This window comes from Camellia sinensis, chromosome 9 (assembly GCF_055761805.1).
Source record: "Camellia sinensis isolate YWXY chromosome 9, ASM5576180v1, whole genome shotgun sequence".
Taxonomy (NCBI): domain Eukaryota; kingdom Viridiplantae; phylum Streptophyta; class Magnoliopsida; order Ericales; family Theaceae; genus Camellia; species Camellia sinensis.
In genome coordinates this window covers 44,886,701-44,908,175 of record NC_138969.1, presented here as the reverse complement: position 1 = coordinate 44,908,175, position 21,475 = coordinate 44,886,701, and the positions used below count along the sequence as shown (strand labels likewise).

General features: G+C 33.4%; 2 protein-coding genes across 2 annotated transcripts; both read left to right on the top strand.

The window, feature by feature from the left end:
* Positions 1 to 16,336: 16,336 nt before the first annotated feature.
* LOC114295655 (uncharacterized) lies at positions 16,337 to 18,846 on the top strand. Its single transcript, XM_028239961.2, has 3 exons — positions 16,337 to 16,656; positions 17,196 to 17,421; positions 18,150 to 18,846. Exons 1-3 carry the CDS (start codon positions 16,390 to 16,392, stop codon positions 18,575 to 18,577), a joined length of 921 nt encoding a protein of 306 aa, XP_028095762.2. The 5' UTR covers positions 16,337 to 16,389; the 3' UTR covers positions 18,578 to 18,846.
* A 1,739-nt stretch (positions 18,847 to 20,585) lies between these two features.
* On the top strand, positions 20,586 to 20,996 carry LOC114295661 (uncharacterized). Its single transcript, XM_028239967.1, has one exon. The coding sequence runs from the start codon at positions 20,586 to 20,588 to the stop codon at positions 20,994 to 20,996; it is 411 nt and encodes a 136-aa protein (XP_028095768.1).
* The last annotated feature ends 479 nt before the right edge of the window (positions 20,997 to 21,475 follow it).

Below are 21,475 nucleotides of genomic sequence, written 5' to 3'. Positions count from 1 at the left end.
TAAATAGAAAAGACGGAAGGGAAATAGTGAGCAACGCGAACACAAATGGGAGAGAGGGAGAGAGAGAGAGAGAGAGAGAAATAAACAGACAGGGAGAGAAGAGTGATGAGTGAGAGAGAGAAAGAAAAGAAAGAAAGGAAGATGAAAAATAGGTGAAAATATATATATAGAGAGAGAGAGAGAAAGAGCAAAAAGAGATAAACGAGAGAGAGACAGAAAGAGATGAGCGAGAGAGCGAGAGAGAAAAGAGACAAAGAGAGAAGATAGATGAAAGAGATAGAGAGAAGAGAGATGGACGAGAGATACAGAGAAAAACAGAGAGGCAGACAGACAAAGAAAAGTGATGAGTGAGAGAGAGAAAGAGAAGAGAGACAGAGACACAGAGAGAATGAGAGAGACGGACAGACAGAGAAGAGTGATGAGTGAGAGAGAGAAAAAGAAGAGAGACAGAGACACAGAGAGAATGAGAGAGACGGACAGACAGAGAAGAGTGATGAGTGAGAGAGAGAGAAGAGAGACAGAGACACATAGAGAAAGGGAGAGACAGACAGAGGAGATGGAGTGGCAGTGGTGGATGAGAGGTAATGGTAGTAGTAGTGGTAGTGGTGGTAAGGGAGTGGTGGCGATGATGGTAGTAATGGTAATCGTAGAGGTGGAGTGGCAACAGTGGTAGTAGTGGTGGTAGTGGAATGACATTTGCAATAGTGGTAAATGTGGTAGAGGAGATGGGTGGTGAGAGGGAGAGATGAGTGAGAGACAGATAGAGAAGAAAGATAGAGAAACAGAGACAAAGTGATGAGCGAGAAAGCGACAAAGTGGTCGTTAAAAGTGCATTTTCTTGTAGTGGATCGATAAGAAAAATGCCCTAGACCCCCAATGGGAGTGATCCCCACCACCCCCACTGTTTTCTGATTGGTTCAAAAAAAATTATTTATTTATTTATTTTCACTCTTGCTCTCACAGCCCCCCACGTGGAGGTGGGGGTGCTGGGGGTCACCGCCCACTGGGGGTCCCCAACATGGTTGGATCGATAAATCGAGAGGGAGCTCAATAAATAGAGAAGAGATGAGGGAGAGAGTGAGGAAGGCGAAAACAGTGAGAGAGAGAGAGACAGATAGACAGACAAACAGACAGGTAGACAGAGAAAGAGAAGAGTGATGAGTGAGAGACCGAGAGAGAAAGAGATAAAGATAGACAAAGAGAGAAAAAGATAGAGAGAGAGTGAGACAGAAAAAAACAGAGAAACAAGAGATGAACAAGAGATAAACAAAAAGAGAGAGAAAGAAAGCGAAAAGAGATTAATGAGAGAGAGGCATAGAAAAAAAAGAGAGAGAGAGAATAAAGAAAAACGAGAGAGACAGAGAGATAGAGAGAGAGAGACAAAAAAAAAGAGAGACAAAAGATGCTCGAGAGAGAGACAAAAAGAGAAAGAGAGAGAGAGAATAGCAAAAAGAGATAAACGAGAGAGAGACAGAGAAAGAAGAAAGATGAGTGAGAGATACAAGGAGAAAGAGAGACAGACAGACAGAGAAGAGTGATGAGTGAGAGACAGAAAGAGAAGAGAGATAGAGACAGAGACATAAAGAAAGAGAGACAGACAGAGAAGAGTGATGCGTGAGAGAGAGAAAGAGAAGAGAGACAGAGACACAGAGAGAAAGAGAGAGAGACAGACAGACAGAGAAGAGTGATGAGTGAGAGAGAGAAAGAGAAGAGAGACAGAGATAGAGACAGAGAGACAGGAAGATGAAAAGAGAAATGTTATATCAAAAGAGTAAGACGACGTCGTTTTTTTTAATTTTTTTTTATGATAGAAAAATACCATTGCATTTATTTAAACCATTTTGTAACTATATATATGAAGTCTCAAAAAGTCACATTTTTTTGCAACGACAAGTTGTGCAGTCTCAAAAAGGCATATTTTTCGCGACGGCAAGTTGTACCGTCTCAAAAAGTCACATTTTTTTTTTTGCGAGACGGCAAGTCGTGCCGTCTCAAAAAGTCATATTTTTTACGACGGCAAATTGTGTCGTCTCAAAAGGTCACATTTTTTGCGACGGCAAGTTGTGCCATCTCAAAAAGTCATATTTTTTGCGACGGCAAATTGTGCCGTCTCAAAAGGTCACATTTTTGCCGTCGCAAAAAGTTCCGTCTCATAAGCCCACTTTTCTTGTAGTGTTACTTAAAAAGTGTAATTAAAAAGTAGTAGTGTATATATAATCACACTTTAATTAAAAAAACGTGATTAAAAAATATATAAATAATTACACTTTAATTAGAATGTGTGATTAAAAAATATATATATAATCACACTTACTTAAAAAGTGTGATTAAAAAGTAGTAGTGTATATACAATCACACTTTAATTAAAAATGTGTGATTAAAAAATATATAAATAATCACACTTATTTAAAAAGTGTGATTAAAAAGTAGTAATGTATATATAATCACACTTTAATTAAAAGGTGTGATTAAAAAATATATAAATAATCACACTTTAATTAGAAAAATATATACATATAATCACACTTACTTAAAAAGTGTGATTAAAAAGTAGTAGTGTATATACAATCACACTTTAATTAAAAATGTGTGATTAAAAAATATATAAATAATCACACTTTAATTAGGATGTGTGATTAAAAAATATATATATAATCACACTTGTTTAAAAAGTGTGATTAAAAAGTAATTGTGTATATATAATCACACTTTAATTAAAAGGTGTGATTAAAAAATATGTAAACAATCACACTTTAATTAGAATGTGATTAAAAAATATATATATAATCACACTTTGTTTAAAAAGTGTGATTAAAAAGTAGTAGTGTATATATAATCACACTTTTAATTAGAAGGTGTGATTAAAAAATATATATATAATCACACTTAATTGAAAAGTGACATAAAAAATAAATATTATCACACTTAATCAAATTAAGTGTGATTAAAATATCAATATAATTTTTTTTATCACACTTCCAATAAAAGTGAGATCTTTTTTTTTGTCAAAGTGTGATCTTTAACTATTTTTGTAGTAGTGATTGTTACATCTATATCTATTTTTGAAAACAAAAACCAATAAACATATATCATTTTTTTTTAGAGTTAGATTTAAAAACGAAAAAATATAGATAAATAATACATTTATTTTTTTCAATTCAAAAAATATATTCAAGTTGAAAACTCTTTTTCAACAGAATATTTAAATTCTTTTTCAATTGAAACACAAATAGAATATCTAAACAAATTGAAAACACAAAGCCTTACAAATTACTAGGGGTGCTTGTGGTTTGGCGGTGCGGTCAAAGAAATCTAAAATCCGTTATCTGTTCAAAACTAGGTGGTTGAAAAAATTAATCCGCAACCGTTTACTCGTCATTACGCATCCGTCCAAAACGCAGTGAATCGGTTCGGTTCGATCAGTTTGGGCGGATCGGAATATCCGTTGCTCACTCCTAATAAAAGAGTAATACTAGAGATTCTAAAGGTTTTACTAAATGTTCTATCACATGTCTCACATGGGTGTGTGATCCACATGAGATCCACATAGTGTGAGTCTCATACCCATGTAAGATATTTGGTAAAATATTTGATAAAACATTTGAAATCTCTATCATTTCTCTTATATAAAAGGGTAAATTACATTGATATTCTCTAGAGTTTGATAAAATTACACTTAATTTCACAATTTTAATATAATTACAATGGCAACCCTCCACATCATTGCTACATTTCAATTGCATCCATTTTAGTCTTGTAGTTGGTAGACAATTACATCAACACGATTTATAGGATCTGCCTAATTTGCCTTTTGATGATATCAAAATTATATATAATCATATGTAACTCACAATTAGTGAAATTAATCTCTCAAAAAAACTTAATTAAAGTTCCAATAAAAAACTTAATTAAGGCAATTAGCAACCCCCACTACCATTTGTAATTAATGAATAAAAATTCAGTGCAATGGTGATACTATGTCATCAGTGACACACGATATTACCAATTAATAATAAACTTATATGGGAGGGATGAACCCTACTTTCAAGATGTAAACACATTACTACATATACATCGAAGAAAAAATAGGAAACTATTAGATGGTGATACCGTTTTATTAATTTTTTTTTTCTCATAATTAACAGGTCTCCCTTTCTCTCTCTATTTATTTTTTCCCCTTATTTTTGAGTAATTACTCACCACTCTTCGGAATTTTTCCTTATTTCTTCTTTCTCATTTTCAAACATCTTAAAACATCATTTTATGATGCCACATTAAAGAAAATTATGTTAGAGTAGGATTGGGTTGGGGTTGGGGTTGGGGTTGGGGTTGGGTAGCAATAGGATGAAGAAGGGCAAAAAAGTGATTTTATAATGATGATAAGAGTTAAAAAAAAGATAATTAGACATTGTCGTTAGTTTTGTTATATATTTGTCATTATTGGAGAAGAAATTAATATAATTATACTAAAATTATAAGACTAAGTATAATTTTACTATATCTCAAAAATGTTAATATAATTTACCTCGTATAAATCGATGTGACTTATCAACAAATACATGAAGAACACATGCATTTGCCAAAATTATTCAACTAATTGTCTAATAGCACAAGTTATCAAATGTGTCATTTTCTATATATCTCCTCTATGTTTCTTGTTCCTTATCCATCTTAGAGTAGGCCTTCATCTTAACCTCCCACATGTGCTATTAAATTGTAGGCATTGTCTCATTTTATTTTGTATACCAACCAAAAATATCACTAGTCCCATTCACTGGTGAGGATAAGTTTTGGACATTTCATCCATCTCATCATGATATTCACTAAAATTAGTTCTTTTTTCATTTCTCACATGGAGGATTTCACAATTCTATAATTTAGAAAAAGAAAAAAAAAATGCACATCCAAAAAAATTGGAAAATAAGTGTGGTGTACAATATCAACTTTTATTGACATAAAAAAACAATATCAAAAAATAAAATAAAATAAAATTAAAAATGTTTTCTTATATTCATGTTAAGTTTAAAAGAATGAAGATTTTTTTATATTAAAGGCACTTTTATAGTGATAGATTGTTATATTCTTACACTATGCGTATTGTTTAATTGAGAAATTTAAGGAATTATTGTCTTGATTGACCTAATTACCAAACGAATATCCAATGTTGTGAAAGTCTTTCTCTTTCTCGAAAAATATTAGAACAAGCTGATATAAAAAATTTCTTTTAAAAAAAAAAAGTTAATATAAAAATTATGAAGGCAAATGATCAGGTGTAGCATTGCATTGAAATTTTTCTCTAACTTTAGATGATTCAAAATTATGACCCCCCAAACTGCCCACTTTCCTCTTCTCAACCTATAGATTTTAGAAAAAATTATTAAGAGCTCTTCTTAGAGCAATACTCGACTCTATTTACTAATTGACATATTGAATAATTTTTTTAAAAATACTAACACAAAATTGATGAATACTATTATTTTGATTAATGACTATTAAACAGCATATTAGGGCTTAGCTCTAAGGAGGTCATGGGTTCAATTCTCCTTACGGGGGTTGAATGAAGGGAGTGCAAGCATTTAGGTGCTTTGCCTTGGATGGGGAAATTTTCTCCCATAGGTACTAATCTAACGACTAACAACTAACATTTGCCGATTAAAAAAAAAAAAAAAAAAGTTGTTCAAGAATTAGTAAATAACTTCTCATGCTCTTGTTTTTGTAATGAAAACATGTATTGTCACTTGAGAATCTTTTACCATTCCGCAATGCCCCCTACTCAAAAAAAAAATAAAATAAATAAATAAATAAAATAAAAATAAATATTTTGATCAAATTCATTATGAATTTAACTCATACACACTAATTTTAAATTGACACTATAAATTTAAATTCTAGACAATTTTTTAAATGCATGACATTATTCTTTTTATTGGACAATAGTGATGGAATCACTTATTGAGTTTTGAAATCATTGACACATTTGCATAATCTATTCAAATTTTATTTTACATCTAGATGCCCATAAAATAAAGTTAATCAAATGAAACTAATCGGTTGGTCAAGGGTTGTTGTACCTATTTGTTAAAAATAAAAAATAAAAAAAAGTTCTTGTACCTTGTAAATCATAAAGCATTATAAATTAACGCAGCGGATAAAAAATAATTCGGATCATACCTTAATGACACAACCTCGTGGGTAAATCACGTGCTTCCAAAATCTGATTAGTCAACGAACCCAGCAATGGAGTGATACTACAAAATGAGTATCACCCACACAAGTCACAATACAAAATGGCTTGATCGTTGTTTAATGGGAGAGAGTCAGAGAGAGTCTAGAAAAAAGGTTATGGGTAAAAACCCATATATCGTATATCTGATATACGTATCTGATTTTTAATATATTAGATTAACCATATAATCTGATATATAACCAATATCTATCTATCCATCTATCCATATCTATTGATATGATAGATATAGATATCCTGAATGGTTATCCAAATAAGTTTTGAATTCAAATTCAAACTTACATGGATAAGGTTCAAAAGGTTCAAAGGGTCATGCCACATGGGCGCCCAATTTCTAACATCTCCCACTCGGACATGAGTTGGCATGACACTGCCACATCTCTATCTCAATCTCTCCAAAAAATAAACAATCTCATACTAGCCACTGCACCGTGCGACTGCTAAGAACACCTGCATGTGGGAGCTCTATATTAGAAACTCAAAATGAGCCAGCATAGAGACATCAACCCAAAAAGAACAGAAATAATGTCTCATATACCCCAGACCCATCTAATTACACCGGTCCAAAAAAACATTTCTAATCCCTCAAAAAGAGCATGTTTGACCCTCTCAATTCTTGCAATATATTCACACTTAATTCGCATCTCATACAGAGCGATGTGAGTTGGTGGCAGTGAATATACAACAGTGGTGTAGTACTAGATGATCTTCCCTTTGCACTCGTGCCATTTAGTTTAGGATTGACCGCTTTCCCAGTGATGTCCCTTAAGGCCGAATCATACATGACCGCAGACAACATACCAAAGTAGCAGAACATCAACCCCTTACCTTATGACATAGTCAAAAGTCACAAAAGGGTACATAAATGAAAGTCATATCAATAATGACACGTAAGACTCACACAGTGAGGAAACAGGGATCCATTCTCTCACCTCATTACTCGGTCGCCAAGCACATATAGTATGAATACATGCTACGGTGGAGTAACTCTTCCAAAAGAGTGGCGTCATACTCGATACACCATACAGATATTAGTCTAGTCGCTTTCTAGCGCCTAACCCGAATTCTCTATTTGCTTGCCTTCCAGGAGCCAAATAAGATCTCGCATCTAGCTAATCATAATAGGCACAACATGGAAAGTGGGTACTAATATCCATGTTTGATCCTTAACACGACTTCATCTTGGTTGTAACCAAGGCAACATATATAGTGGATTATTTAAGCCTCTCTTAGCTCCCAAGCGCCAAGGGCGATTGCTCGTGTGAGTGAGCCAATCTTGCCTGCTGACATCATCATCTGCTAATTATTATGACACAAACTATAATAGTGTCAACATCCCATCATCTCAAAATAAGTGATCGATTTAAAAAAAAAATTGATCACAGCTTGTGCAATTATAGATTCCAAACATAAGCCTTATCAGCACCTCTTGCGATAAGTATATACAACGGAATCCACCATGTGCGCCCACATGAAGTGATTCAAGATCACAATTCTAGATTCTAAACATAAGCCTTATCAGCACCTCTTGCGATAAGTATATACAACGGAATCCACCATGTGCGCCTCACATGAAGTGATTTAAGATCACTACCTCTTGCGTAGTAACCTCTCTAAAGATATTTTTGGTGACCAATTTGCGTTCATTCTTAATGCGCCCAACTAGCGCAGATGCGCCTAACTAGCGCATTGAATCTTACAAGGAGCAAATTAATATGCTACTAGTAAAGCATTTTATCCACAGTCTAATAAGCAAGGTCAATGTCTAAACAACTCAGTTGACCATTTACCAAAGATAACACTTATCATGCCAAATACGCCTATATAGCGTACTTTAGGCTCCCACAACAAAGAAAAAATCAAGGAATATAGGTCATCTGTGTCTCCCAAAGACAATCTGAGGATTCACTCAATAGCTAAGGCTCTGGCTTTTACCGATAGGTAAGTCAATGGGTTTGTAATTTTGCATCTAGAATCATTCTAGGATATTCCTTATGTAAGTCATCGAAGACAAAATAGGAATTCTCCCAAAACAATCCCTAAGGATCGTACATCCGAGCATATAAATTATATCACCCATGTCTATCATGTTTAAAATAGAGGACTGCCCACCCTAGGTGGCGACAACCCTATAAATTCTTGGCTCATAATGACTAAGTAAGGAAAAAATTCTTTTAGACCATTGATCATGCCTCAGTGGTCTTCATCGATCATCGTTGGTCTATCATGGCTTGACGAAATCTAAGAACCACTATTTGGATAACTGTTTTAGGCTGTAAAATATTTATTAGAACTAGCAACCTTTTTGCGCTCCTAACTTTTCACCATAAAAGCAGAAGGTAAATCCCTACGGATCTACTTATCTAATTCTCTAACGAGAAAGTTGGGTTACAATGTCTACAAATCAATATTCCGAACTTATGTCAATCATAGCCTAAGTCAAAATAACCTCACTCCCCAGGAGGAAGTCTTCTCATGGTCTACACTTTCCTCAATAGTGCGACTTTTCGGTGTCTAGCGAGCCTTATGCCTCAATAATGACTATCCAAATTACGCATAACTTTAGAACAGTTTCGCTTCATAATGGAAAGTCAACCAAATTATAGAAATGATTAATCCTCAAAGACTTTGTCTTAAACTGCGCAACATTAATCCACTTTCTAAAAACAAAGGACTAGAGCCTTTGGCATTATCCTAGGCTCTTTATTATCTTACAGGGCAATCATAAATGTTTCCCTCTCAATCACCCAGTGATGACGTGAAAAATTTTCACATTCGCTACCACGCAACTAAGAATGTAGAGTATTCTTCTCTAATGGAGTAATCCATTAGTAGGCACATCGCTCCCACTGTCCCTAGGATATTGGAAATTTTTTTCCATTCTCAACTAGGCTACATAAAGCGTTATGCTTAGAATTCTCTATCTTATAGAGTTCCAAAACTCTATTCACGTCACCTTTACTAAGAAAACTTTATGTGACTTAGTTACACTAGGGCTGAGCAAAGAATCCGTGAAATCCGTAATCCGATCTAGTCCAGTCCAATCCGATAGGTTTGGATTGGTTTTTTGAATCCGTGGTTCGGTTCCGGATTGAATAATTAAAAATCCGTAGTTTACGGATTGGTTCCGGATTGAATCCCACGGTTCCGGATTGGAACCGATCCGGACCGTATACAAATAGTCTATATTTTTATTATACATCCTCCCCCATAGTATCTTTTCTTATTCTATGTAAAATCTAAACTCAAACCTAAAATCGTATAATATCTTCTTTTATTACTTTTGTTTGTTAGTTTTAAGTTTTAATTTGCAATGGTCTAAATACTTATGGTGAAACCAGTTTTCTTATGGTTGTTTAAATTCTAGAACAGTATGTCGTTATTATAGAAAAACATGTTGCTATTATGGAACTAATATAGCGCTATGTTTATATTTTTATGAAATTCAAGTGTTATATATATATTTTTGTTATTTAATTATGTGAATCCGTGGTCCTAAACCGATCCAATCCGTATTTAAATGGATTGGTTCGGATTGGTTCCATGATTTAAACGGATTGGATTGGTTCCAATTTTTTAGGAACCGTAAATAACGGATTGGTCCTGGTTTTATCCCAATCCGGTCCAATCCGGACCATGCTCACCCCTAAGTTACACTACCACAAAGCTGCTTACCTATATGCACATGACCCGGAGGGTTTGCATGACCTCATACAATAATGCGCCACACGACCCTATGTGTTTACGAGACAGTATACAATAATGCGCTATAGAACCCTAGGTCTTAACTTCGTAATCTTATGAGAAGTATAATAAAGATAAGCTGCTTAACGGTTACAGATTGCCCATAGATGGCTCTCTGCTAACCCATTATTCAAAATGGAGTGTAAAATCTAATATGGAGGGCACTTAGTTAGGGATATAAGCAACAAACTAGTGCAATTTCCAATTGGGAAACATTTTGCGCCATTATCCACCTAACATTAACAATACTTAATTCCTTATCTCTACTACACCATTGTGTTGTTGAGTACTAACAATAATCAATTTTCTAAGCATCCATTTCTCTTCACAGAGTTTTCTAAAAAAAAATAACTCAAATAGATACTCGTCACCTTGGTCAAAAACTAAAAGCACAAAAGCTCTTATCTAATTGATCTCGACCTCATATGTGCAATGTCAAAAATCATCTCAAAACTTTTGACTTATGGAAGATCAAATAGTCTTGACTCAGATGCGTATCATAATCTATAAATGTGTCGAGATTGAGGCTTAGCTATGATACCCTCACACATATCTAGTCACAAATATCATAGTGGACTAAATGCGCCAATACAAATGACCTTCTATGGCTTTCCTACTTACTTGTGCGCACCTATTGCGAACAAAGTTACACATTCACATGAGAGCAGGATGTCACAAGCGAGTGGGCCCGAGAAAGCCTACTCAAACCATCGTGTCATCATCTCATTAATGTGATTAAGTATAATAAGCCACTGGTTCACGACCAATATCATAAACTAATTCCAATCATCTTAATGTGTGAGTTCTCGAAGACAAGTTTAAAAGGTTTAGGCCCAACTAGGTAATGACTCACGACTAATTCATATTCACTAGATCATAAAAGGATGTTATGGAGATATCAAGTGCGCCTAAGTCGCAAATTTAACTAATAAATGCTAATCCCCTGCACTTTCAAGTCAATTTTATTCTCCATACACTTTACTGCATCTAGTTGAAAGATGACGATACTCCTTTTGCCATTTCTATTTCTCGCTTCATAGTTACTTGCAATTAATTCTACTATCCACAAGAAGGAGAGAATAAGCTATTAACTATGACAGCTCCTGAAGTAACTTAAGCGCGAATTAGGCTAAAGAGTCTAATTCAACACAATGCTCTCACGAGCCATGCGTCAAATTCTTAGAGTCATAACAACCTTGTCGGCCTTGACCTTTTCATTACTATGCTGCAACGTTTGCGCTTAGTGGTAAATGTTATTCAAAACGTTAGCCTAGTAAAAGAATCACACAAAGAAGCACCTCATCATGTCTCACACTCAGGTGTGGAAACAGAGTGTCCAGACTTAGACAAGTTTGCAATGCTGATAGATTTTGCAGCCACTTGGCACTAATCTTTTCACTTAGTGTTAATAGATTTTGCTGCTACTAAGCGCTAATCTTTTAATCTTCAAGTAATACTTCAACGCACACTATTATAGTGCATGAAATTTTGCTCCATCCACTCCCAATAATTGGGTAGAGAGCAAAACACTGCTCATACTGGCTACTTGTCTTACACTTAATGACTAATTTATTTAAGGTCACATTTCTTGGATGACGTGACTCTTGAATGTTACTTCATCTAATGATGTAACATTATTTACAAGTCAAATTACAAAGTCAATCCGCACAGCTCAATAGTCAAGATCATATACAGATCTATTGAGGGCTTACTAATTTCATAACTCCAAAACTCGCCAACCAAAACTACGTAGCGTGCCGCTAACCGTAGCGCACACATTAGTTTTTATTATGCCAAACAAGGCAACAAAACAACGACGACTTTGAGTCATGTTTCCTTACTTTGGCTCAATTAAGACTTGACCTAAAGTCTCCAAGACTTTTGCTCATCTAAAAAATGAGATTACATTGTTCATATTTGAACATCTTTACTAAGTCTAGGTCAACCAATTAACTTCCATAAGCTAAGTCAATTTAGAGAGAAATTCGAATTGGGATTAATTTGATTAGCATAATATAATTTTGCCGCAAAAATCTAAATTAAATAGTGACAATATTACACAAGTCGCAAGATCGAAAATCTGCTATGCTCGTAATCATCTCTTGCACCACAGGTGACAATTATCCAAAATTCAATTTAATTTATGCGAAAAATATTAGTTTTCGGGAGTAAATCTACAAAGATTTATCTCAACCGAACAACCTCCAACTAACTATGGCATGTTTAAAAGCATGATAAAAAATCATAATTCCATACAATAACATCATAATATAGATTCACAATCAATACATGCTATGTTACATTTAATAACGGAATTAAAATAAAAAATAATTAATCATGCTATTCTAATCACTACATATTACAAACCCTAAAAAAAATAATATGCTGTATTGAATATTCAAGTTATGCCATAACAGAAACTGTATCACTTCTAAAATTTTCTAGAATTTTTCTGAATTTTTCTGGAATTCTAAATAACTAATAAACACACATTAAATTAGAAATAAAAAATTTCAGAATCTGATAAACTGAAAAAATTATTCTAGTAAATAAAAAAAACATTTCAGAAGTCTACAATAAAAAATTCAACCCCAGAAAATAATTTATGCAATATCCGAAGCATTTTAAAACATAAATAATGAATTATAATCACAGGAAAAATACTTTTTATTTTCATAAAATTTTCAAAATTTTACAAAAAATAGAAAATATAATTCTGAGTCTAACAGTACTAACCACGCTTAAAACAAAGCTATAACGAATTAATTATGACAATTTAACGCGATTCAGAATTAAAAACAAAACAAACAGAGCCTTAGCTTCAGCAGCCAAGCCGGCGGAGAGAAACGGCGCGGCTCAGCGCCCGGCTCATCTGCGGCTCAGCGCAAGGCCCAGCAGGCGGCTCAAAAGTCGGCTCAGGACGCGGCTTAGAGAACGGCCCAGCGAGCGGCTTAGCGCACGGTGCGCGTGCGTGGCGCGGACAACGCGTAAGTGGATAGCGCGACTGACGTGCGTCTAAGCGCGTGTATTGTGCGCTTGGCGCGTGGGAGTGCGTGGAGGCGCGTGGAATCCTCCCACGGCGTCAGGTGGCGCGTGAGGCCCACGCTCCGCCTTCTAGGGTGTTTTCTGGTTCGATTTTTTTACTGTCAGATTCCATTTTTCACAACAAAAACATTTATGGCATTAAAAATAACATTTAATGAACATAAAAATGAAGATCTATCACATTCTCAATCTAATTTTCATGCATAAAATGTGTATGTATATTTGTATAAAATTATACACATATTTTATCGCATACAAATAAGCACGAAAATACCCATATTCGGCTCTGATACCAATGTAAATCATAAAGCATTATAAATTAACGCAGCGGATAAAAAATAATTCGGATCATACCTTAATGACACAATCTCGTGAATAAATCACGTGCTTCCAAAATCTGATCAGCCAACGAACCCAACAATGGAGTGATACTACAAAATGAGTATCACCCACACAAGTCACAGTGCAAAATGGCTTGATCGTTGTTTAATGGGAGAGAATCAGAGAGAGTCTAGAAAAAAGGTTATGGGTAAAACCCATATATCGTATATCTAATATACGTATCTGATTTTTAATATATTAGATTAACCATATAATCTGATATATAATCAATATCTATCTATCCATCTATCCATATCTATTGATATGATAGATATAGATATCTTGAATGGTTATCCAAATAAATTTTGAATTCAAATTCAAACTTACATGGATAAGGTTCAAAAGGTTCAGGTTCAAAAGATTCAAAGGATCATACCACATGGGCGCCCAATTTCTAACATACCTCACCTAGAAAATTAATGTTTGCATCTCTTTGACGCATATATTTGTTTATAAAGTTTAGGGAAAACATTAAAAAAATAAAAAGATGATAGAATAGTTTAAAATTTATGAAAGTATAAGTAGCTCATGCGGTAATTTATGCAAAATAATAATAATAATAATAATAATAATAATAATAATAAGGTTATATTTTTATATATTTGAAATTATTTTCTAATCTTTTTACTTTTTTTGATATTTTCTCTAAAGTTTCTTGTAAGTCAATGACACATAAATAAAGGACTTACGTGTATGTTTTAATAGGTGGACTTATTATCTAATAAGTCTTGTTAATATTTTTTCCATCAAACACTATTAAAAAAGTTACTAATTGTTAATTTTCAGCCACAGTTTGAAAATTTTGTCACAAAAAATGTCATTAATTATAAGTTTTGGCGATAGTTTAAAAAAATCATCCTACAAGAAGTCACTAAATTTTAACTTTCAGTAATAGTTTGAAAAATTCGTCACAAAAAATGTCACTAATTGTAAATTTTATGACAATTTATAAAAATCGTGGCAAAATAAAGTAATTAATTGTCAATTTTTAATGATCTATATAAAAAATCGTCACAAAAATATTAATTTTAATGACGATCTTATTAAAACTTATTTTTAATAAGATTTGATTAAAATTAAATTTAACAATTAAAACCTATTGATAATTTACTTAAATAAATAATAATTACAAAGAGCTGCAAGTAGATACTTATTATGTGCGGTGGTAACTAAAACCTGCCCACTATTTTGAATTTCTTCCTCCAAAATATTTTGCATACTTGGGTCAAATTTGACAATTGATTAAAATAGTTATTAAAAAAAAATAACAAGAAAAAACATTAAAAAGTTAATTCAAAATGAGCACTTAAAAGCCCAAAATGCCCATATTATCAGCTAGATATGTCAATTTGAGAAATCTCATTTTATCTTTTAAATTATCATTTAAAAATCAATTTAATCCATATTTTTTTAATAATATTTGGCTTGTTTGGTTTGTAAATTCTAAATTTACTTTTCAGAAAATTAAACCTTTTTATTTTACTGGTCTTTTTATTTTTACTTAATTTTTGTAATATTTTCAGTAATTTTTATTTTTAGATATACCTAACATAAATACACTTAAAAAATATAATTTTTTTGATAAAAATCACTAAATACAAAAAATATAAAAAAAAAAAGAGTACATTTTTCATATTTTTGTGTATTTATTGATGTTTTTACAGATATTTTACTTTTAAAATATATCTAAGTAAGGTACATCTAAAAAAGTAAAAAAAAAATTACTTAAAATTTTAAAAATATTCACTAAAAACAAAATAAACACTAAAAATAAAAGAAATCAATTTCTAGAAAATTAAATGTAGAAAATTGTAACCAAAGTGATTAATTTTATGCCTAACTATTTGATTTTGCATCAATTTTACTCTATCGTTAATTGCCGCCTATAATCAAATAGAAGTTGTTTATGTGACACCTAAATTTCATTTGAAATTTCATTTTATTTCTCAAATTATCTTCAAATTATCAATTAAATTCCTAAAAAAATAAAATTTGGGGTCTAATTGATATTTAAGAGATAGTTTGAGGGATAAAATAAAATTTTAATGTCACATCAACACTTTTAGTTTGATTATAAACGACAGTTAACCATGAGGATAAAATTAATCTAAAATTAAAAAAATAAATAAATATAAAATTGATATTATTAAAATAATAAAAATTAAAATAATTTTGAATGATAATTTAGAGAGCAAAATAATATATGTTTGGAAAGTAGATTTTTGGCTTTTTTTAGGTTAAAAAAATAAAAAATAAAAAATAAATTAGGTTAAAAAAGTCAATAAGATAAAATATCACATCATATTCATAATCATTTCACTTTTTCTCTCACAAATATCATATATAATTATAAAAAAAAATTAATTATCTTCTCTAACACAAAAATTTTAACTTATTAACTAGCCCATTGTGGGACAATTCCATACCCTCGCAACAAAAACAAAAACAAAAAAACAAAAACCGTCGGCAAGGGGCCGCGTATATGTGACATTCCATTAAACTCCTACCTCAACGGATAAATTCACAGCTAAGCAAACACGTAGCACCCCACACCTCATCGGATAACAACAACCATAAACGGCCACGATTTCTCCACGTTTAATCATGACCTGTCATCTCACGGTGGTGGTCCCTCCACCCGACTAGATTAGGATAAGATAGCAACATAAATAGATTATAACAAAAAAATTTAAAAGTAAAAACAATAAAAAATAATCAGAATATTCGAGTTCATCCAAAAAATTTAATGTAAATCAAACGACCCGAGACTTACGTGGATCCTCGCTGTATGGATCCCACCGTATTAGACTGTCCTCATAATTTATTGCCACGTGGATGACAGCTTCTCTGCATGTGAGCCACGTAGGACAATGTGGGTCCCACTAAAGGGTTTGAGGGATCACTACATAAAGGAACCACATGGTGATGATAAGTGGAGAAGTGAGCCAAATTTTGAAGCTCAGTGTATTTAGGCCATGGCCGGAGCAACGGGAAGAATTCCGATGAGTCGCCGGATTTTGATGTGTGATAATTATGAAATTAAGCATTCTGGTGAGTCTGCAATGAGTTTGTCTGATACAATTTTTGAGTTTCTTGATGAATGCTGTGATGGATCGACTGAAACTACTTATAGTCATTGCTATGGTGAGAATGAAGAAATAGATGAAGATGATGAGAAAGAAAACATTAAAAATGGTGAAGATAACAAGGCTTTCTGGGAAACCCAACACCAACTTCTACATGTAAGTTGCAACACTTAATTTTATTAATTTCTCAAAGAAAATCATGATATTTTTTAATAAATCAAGTACAAATGACAACAATTGACGGGACTTTCGTTAAAATAAAGTTGGGTAATGATAAGATGTATGTAATCTTACTGTTATTTTAAATAAATTATTTCTGTGTTTTTAACTCATGCTACTAAAAACGTTAATGACAAGTCTTACTGTTGGATCAACTCACCCTTTCAATCAACTTGAATTGATTTAAACTAGTGTCTTGAAAACAAGAGTTATAGTAAGGTGACAACAATGTTCGAATCCCATCGATTGAAAAAACGAAAAAAATTATCCTTGGACCAGTTGGCATATAGAACTTAGAGAAATTTTAGCATATTACAAAATAAGTCAGGTTTTACATAATCGTCCTCCCAAGTAAATTGGGCCAATAAGGGCAGTGTATGATAAAAGGGACAAAATTGGTTTACCAATTTGTTTATTTGTATATTAATACATGGCAATGTCATGAATTGACATTTTGGTTGCCACCATTTTTACAGGACACATTGTGTAGGAGTAGTTCGTTGGAATCAAGGATCAGAAATGCCACCAAGGAAGCTCTCAAAGAGGCACAAATGGGAGGAGGGTTTTGTGTTTGCCGGAGACCGGTGGCGGGTGGTTGCCGGAGTTGCCTGGTGAGGGAGATATGCGGCCGCCTTCGAAAGGTCGGTTTCAACAGTGCAATTTGCAAATCCAAGTGGAAGAGTTCTCCAGACATCCCCTCAGGTACTCTAAATGTATAAGTATTTTGACAAAATCAAGACAGAAAACATGAAAACATGATAAGGATATATCAATTAGGTTCTTAAATAAAAATTGAAGTCAAGAATAAGAGAATATATTTTTTATTTTTTTTAATTTGGCACATCGAATTCATGATTTAGATTTGAATAATCCATTTCTTTTGGTTACAAATTATCTTTTAGACTTATTTTTGTCTTTAAGAATTTTTTAAGTTTGAGTCACAATATTTTATTTTTTAAGTCTGTTTAGGGTAGACGATCTTAAAAATAAAAATATATATAAAGTGAGTAAATTTTTATATATATATATATATTTTTTCTAGGTGATCTAGTGTACACAACTTTAAAAAGTAAAAAAAATTGACATTTTTGTAAAAACTTCACTAAAAACGGAAACAAGTCCCCCCCCTCCCAAAAAAAAAAAAATCTATACTATGATGATGAACAGCTTTCCTTACATGTTAGCTGTCTGTTTCAGCTATTTTTGGAAGGGGAAAAAAAAATTTAAAAGCAACTTACTTTCTAGCAAGTAAAAAAAGTTATTTTCAAAATTTTGAAAATATCTATGCATTAAAAATGAAAATGATCTATAGTTTTGATCCTTTTATTATTTTTGTTTTCGAAAACACAAAAAAACCAGACATGCTATTATTCCTAGTTGAACTTAGTTAATCTAACCTGTGAAAATTTAATTTTTTTACATATATGCAGGTGAACACACATTTCTGGATGTTGTGGACAACTCAAATTCAAAGAAACAAGAGATCAGAGTGATAATTGAGCTAAATTTCCGAGCCGAGTTCGAGGTTGCAAGAGCAAGTGAAGAGTACAACAAGCTCATTAGAAAACTACCAGAGGTGTTTGTTGGGAAAGTTGAAAGACTACACAACTTAATCAAGGTCTTGTGTTGTGCAGCCAAGAAGTGCATGAAAGAGAACAAAATGCACATGGGTCCATGGAGGAAGTATAGGTATATGCAAGCAAAGTGGCTCGGCACGTGTGAAAGGACAACGTGGACACCGCCCTTGTCGACAGTGTGCCCTGGCAGTGCACCTAGGCCACGGAGGGCGTCCATGTTGACAGTAGATTTGTTGGAGAACTTGCCCAACTTGCACCGGACGGCTGTTCAAGTTTTGTGATTGGAGATCATGGTTTTAAATATCACTTGACGTATGACTGGTTCTGATTCGTAGCGGTTTAGAGTCGATTCAGAGCTGATAAAGGCTAGTTTAGTTGTTATACAATTAAAGCTTTTTTTGCTATTGATGGTTTTAAAAAATTTACAATGGTGAGGTTTTGCTTATTCTCTTGTTTGTGTACTACGGATAGGTACGTATATAGAGTTGTGAGTGTATCATCAGATGTGAACAGAAAATAATCATAACATTTTGCTGGTGGATTTGAACAAGATTTGTGTCAAGTTGCTTATATTTGAGTTTTTGGCTCATGAGATGAGACCTGTCAGATAGTCCACGTGACCAGCTTATGATCTCATCTGAGCCACGCCCGTTGGGTAGGCCTTGAGTTTAAAGTTTTGACTTGTAGCTTGGCTTGTTAAGAAAAAAGACTGTTGTGCATGCAAAATTATTTAATAATCTCAGAACACTACGTAATCATATTCCAAATCAATCACTAATTATTTAATTCTATATTGTTCTCCCATCCTAATATAAATCATGAGCACCTACACCTCTCTACCAATCAAAATCTTATGGAACACTACGTGTCTATATTTCGAAAATACTAAATAATCATCCGTTGTACATAGCCTGCTGATGGACCTTTTTTTTTATGACTAGATGTTTGGATCAACTTATATGCACCTCAATTAATTTTAGGACTCACGCAAAACATTCCCTCTACATGGGTCAGGTAAGTCTCCGGCAGAGTCAGCGAGCGTAACTTCAAGGAATTGATAATATCTAGAAGGAGTTGAATCTGAGGCTTGGAGAGAGTACACCCTCCGGCCAAGCTGCACCCACTAGGCCAACTGCTTAAGGTTTTCTGCAGACGGACTTGGTAACCATTTTGCAGGCCAACCTGGCCTGATGCCGACCATTTGGGGCAGGGGTGAGGGCTGGTTGGGTTGCCATCCTTATCTTTTTTTATTTTTTTATCAATCCATCAACAAAAATAAAGTACAACAATGATGAGAATTGGACACAAGATTACGCTCATTTGGTGCCTGGAAAGTGGCTCAATTTGTTGGTAGAAGTAAACTAAAGTTTTTCTTTTAACTGTAAAAAAGAATATTATTGATAAAGATTCGAGTACATAACAATAGATGTATATTAATAAATGAGGTGAGTGTAAAGAGTATCATAGTAATATTAAACAATCTCAATTAGATTGATACGACGAAACAAGTACAATCATATACTAGCACAACACTAAGTTTGTGAGAAACTAACCAAACAAACGACCAAAACAATATTTAATGAAAACAAAGTAACAGTAAGGGCAGAACTAAATTAAAGTTAATGGAAGGTATGTCATGCTCGCAATAAAATTAAAGTAAGATAATATTTGAATAATACCAATTATACATTCTAAAACTATATCGTTTTGTTTTAACTCTAAATTTTGACTGGTGAATTATCACAATAAGATTATTGCAAAGAGAACCACAACTGTGGATATTAATCCGTAAATGGGGTTGCAAGTTATTGAGGCTAGCCAATGATTAATTGAATTTAACAAAAATCGGGAGAAAATTTACACATCCAAAAAACATACTATAAAAATATTCAGAATTTACAATCTAAAATCAATATTCATTCATGAATTAGCCTCACAATAAGACGATTAAATCTAGGGTTACATTTAAAATTCTGAATAATTTTTTGATTTTTCTTTCCGGGTTCATAAATTTCCTGATGGTGACATCTTTGTGAATGTAAACAAAATTGTAATCTTGTACTTGGACTGGTCCAACATGTCAAAACACAACATTACTATGCTGCAATATATAGCTGCTGAGACAAGTGGCGGCCAGATTAAAGTGAATTTCGGTGGTTAATACAATGCTACTCACCTTGGTTTCTCCATTATAATTGTCCAATCTATGTAGTGATCAACTACAAAATGAAGTTCTCCAAACTTCATAGCACATCAACAGAACTTAAAAATAATTGAATTCAATCAAACATGGCAGAGAAGGAAGGAGGAATCGTCAAGAAGGGCCATGAAGAGGGCATGAAATTGGCAGTCTCTCTGCTTGAAGAGTTTGGACTTCCCTTGGGGCTTCTACCTCTGGCTGATGTGATCGAAGTAGGGTTTGTGAGGAGCACAGGGTACATGTGGATCGTGCAAAACAAGAAAGTCGAGCACAACTTCAAGATGGTCGGCAAGTTAGTGAGTTATAGCGATGAAATAACCGGTTATGTTGAGAAGAAGCGGATCAAGAAGCTCAAGGGAGTGAAGGCTAAGGAGCTCATGTTATGGCCTCCGGTGAGCGATATCATCGTGGATGATCCGGCTACCAGAAAAGTTCACTTCAAGAGCTTGGCTGGAATCACCAAAACTTTCCCAGTTGAGGCATTTGCTGCTGGCCAGTAAAGAGTAGTAATACGTATCGAGATTTTAAAATTTTGATACCAATAAATTAATCATCTGATATCTGGTGATATATGGCTGTATCGCCAATACTCATACATTTTTCATTTGTGTCATTTAAATTGCAGCTTCTTGATCAGTAGTCCATATGGTCTACCCAAAAAGTTCTATGTATTGGTATTTTTATATAATATATTAGTCTCCCTTATTTACTTGTTCTTCCATTTAAGTGCTTAATATTTTGAGTAATGTAAGTGAGAAAGCAGCATGTATTGTTGCTGGGGGGAAAGGACATCATACAATGCCACAAACTGGTTGGATTAAAATATGATAGAAAGGGAAAGGATGCTGGGACGTACTTGTATCTAGTTTTGAAAAAAAAAAAAAAAAAACACTTGCAATGTGTAGACATCCTATTTTGACCGCCCTTAAGACTTGGGTGTCTCTCTCTGAACACTCGATGATGAAATGTTACGTTGTAC

Excerpts from the sequence above, each read along its gene's own strand:
- LOC114295655 (XM_028239961.2), top strand. The coding sequence starts at position 16,390 with ATGGCCGGAGCAACGGGAAGAATTCCGATGAGTCGCCGGATTTTGATG. Across the intron at positions 16,657-17,195 it reads CCCAACACCAACTTCTACAT|GACACATTGTGTAGGAGTAG; the intron begins GTAAGTTGCAAC and ends CCATTTTTACAG. Across the intron at positions 17,422-18,149 it reads TTCTCCAGACATCCCCTCAG|GTGAACACACATTTCTGGAT; the intron begins GTACTCTAAATG and ends ACATATATGCAG.
- LOC114295661 (XM_028239967.1), top strand. The coding sequence starts at position 20,586 with ATGGCAGAGAAGGAAGGAGGAATCGTCAAGAAGGGCCATGAAGAGGGC.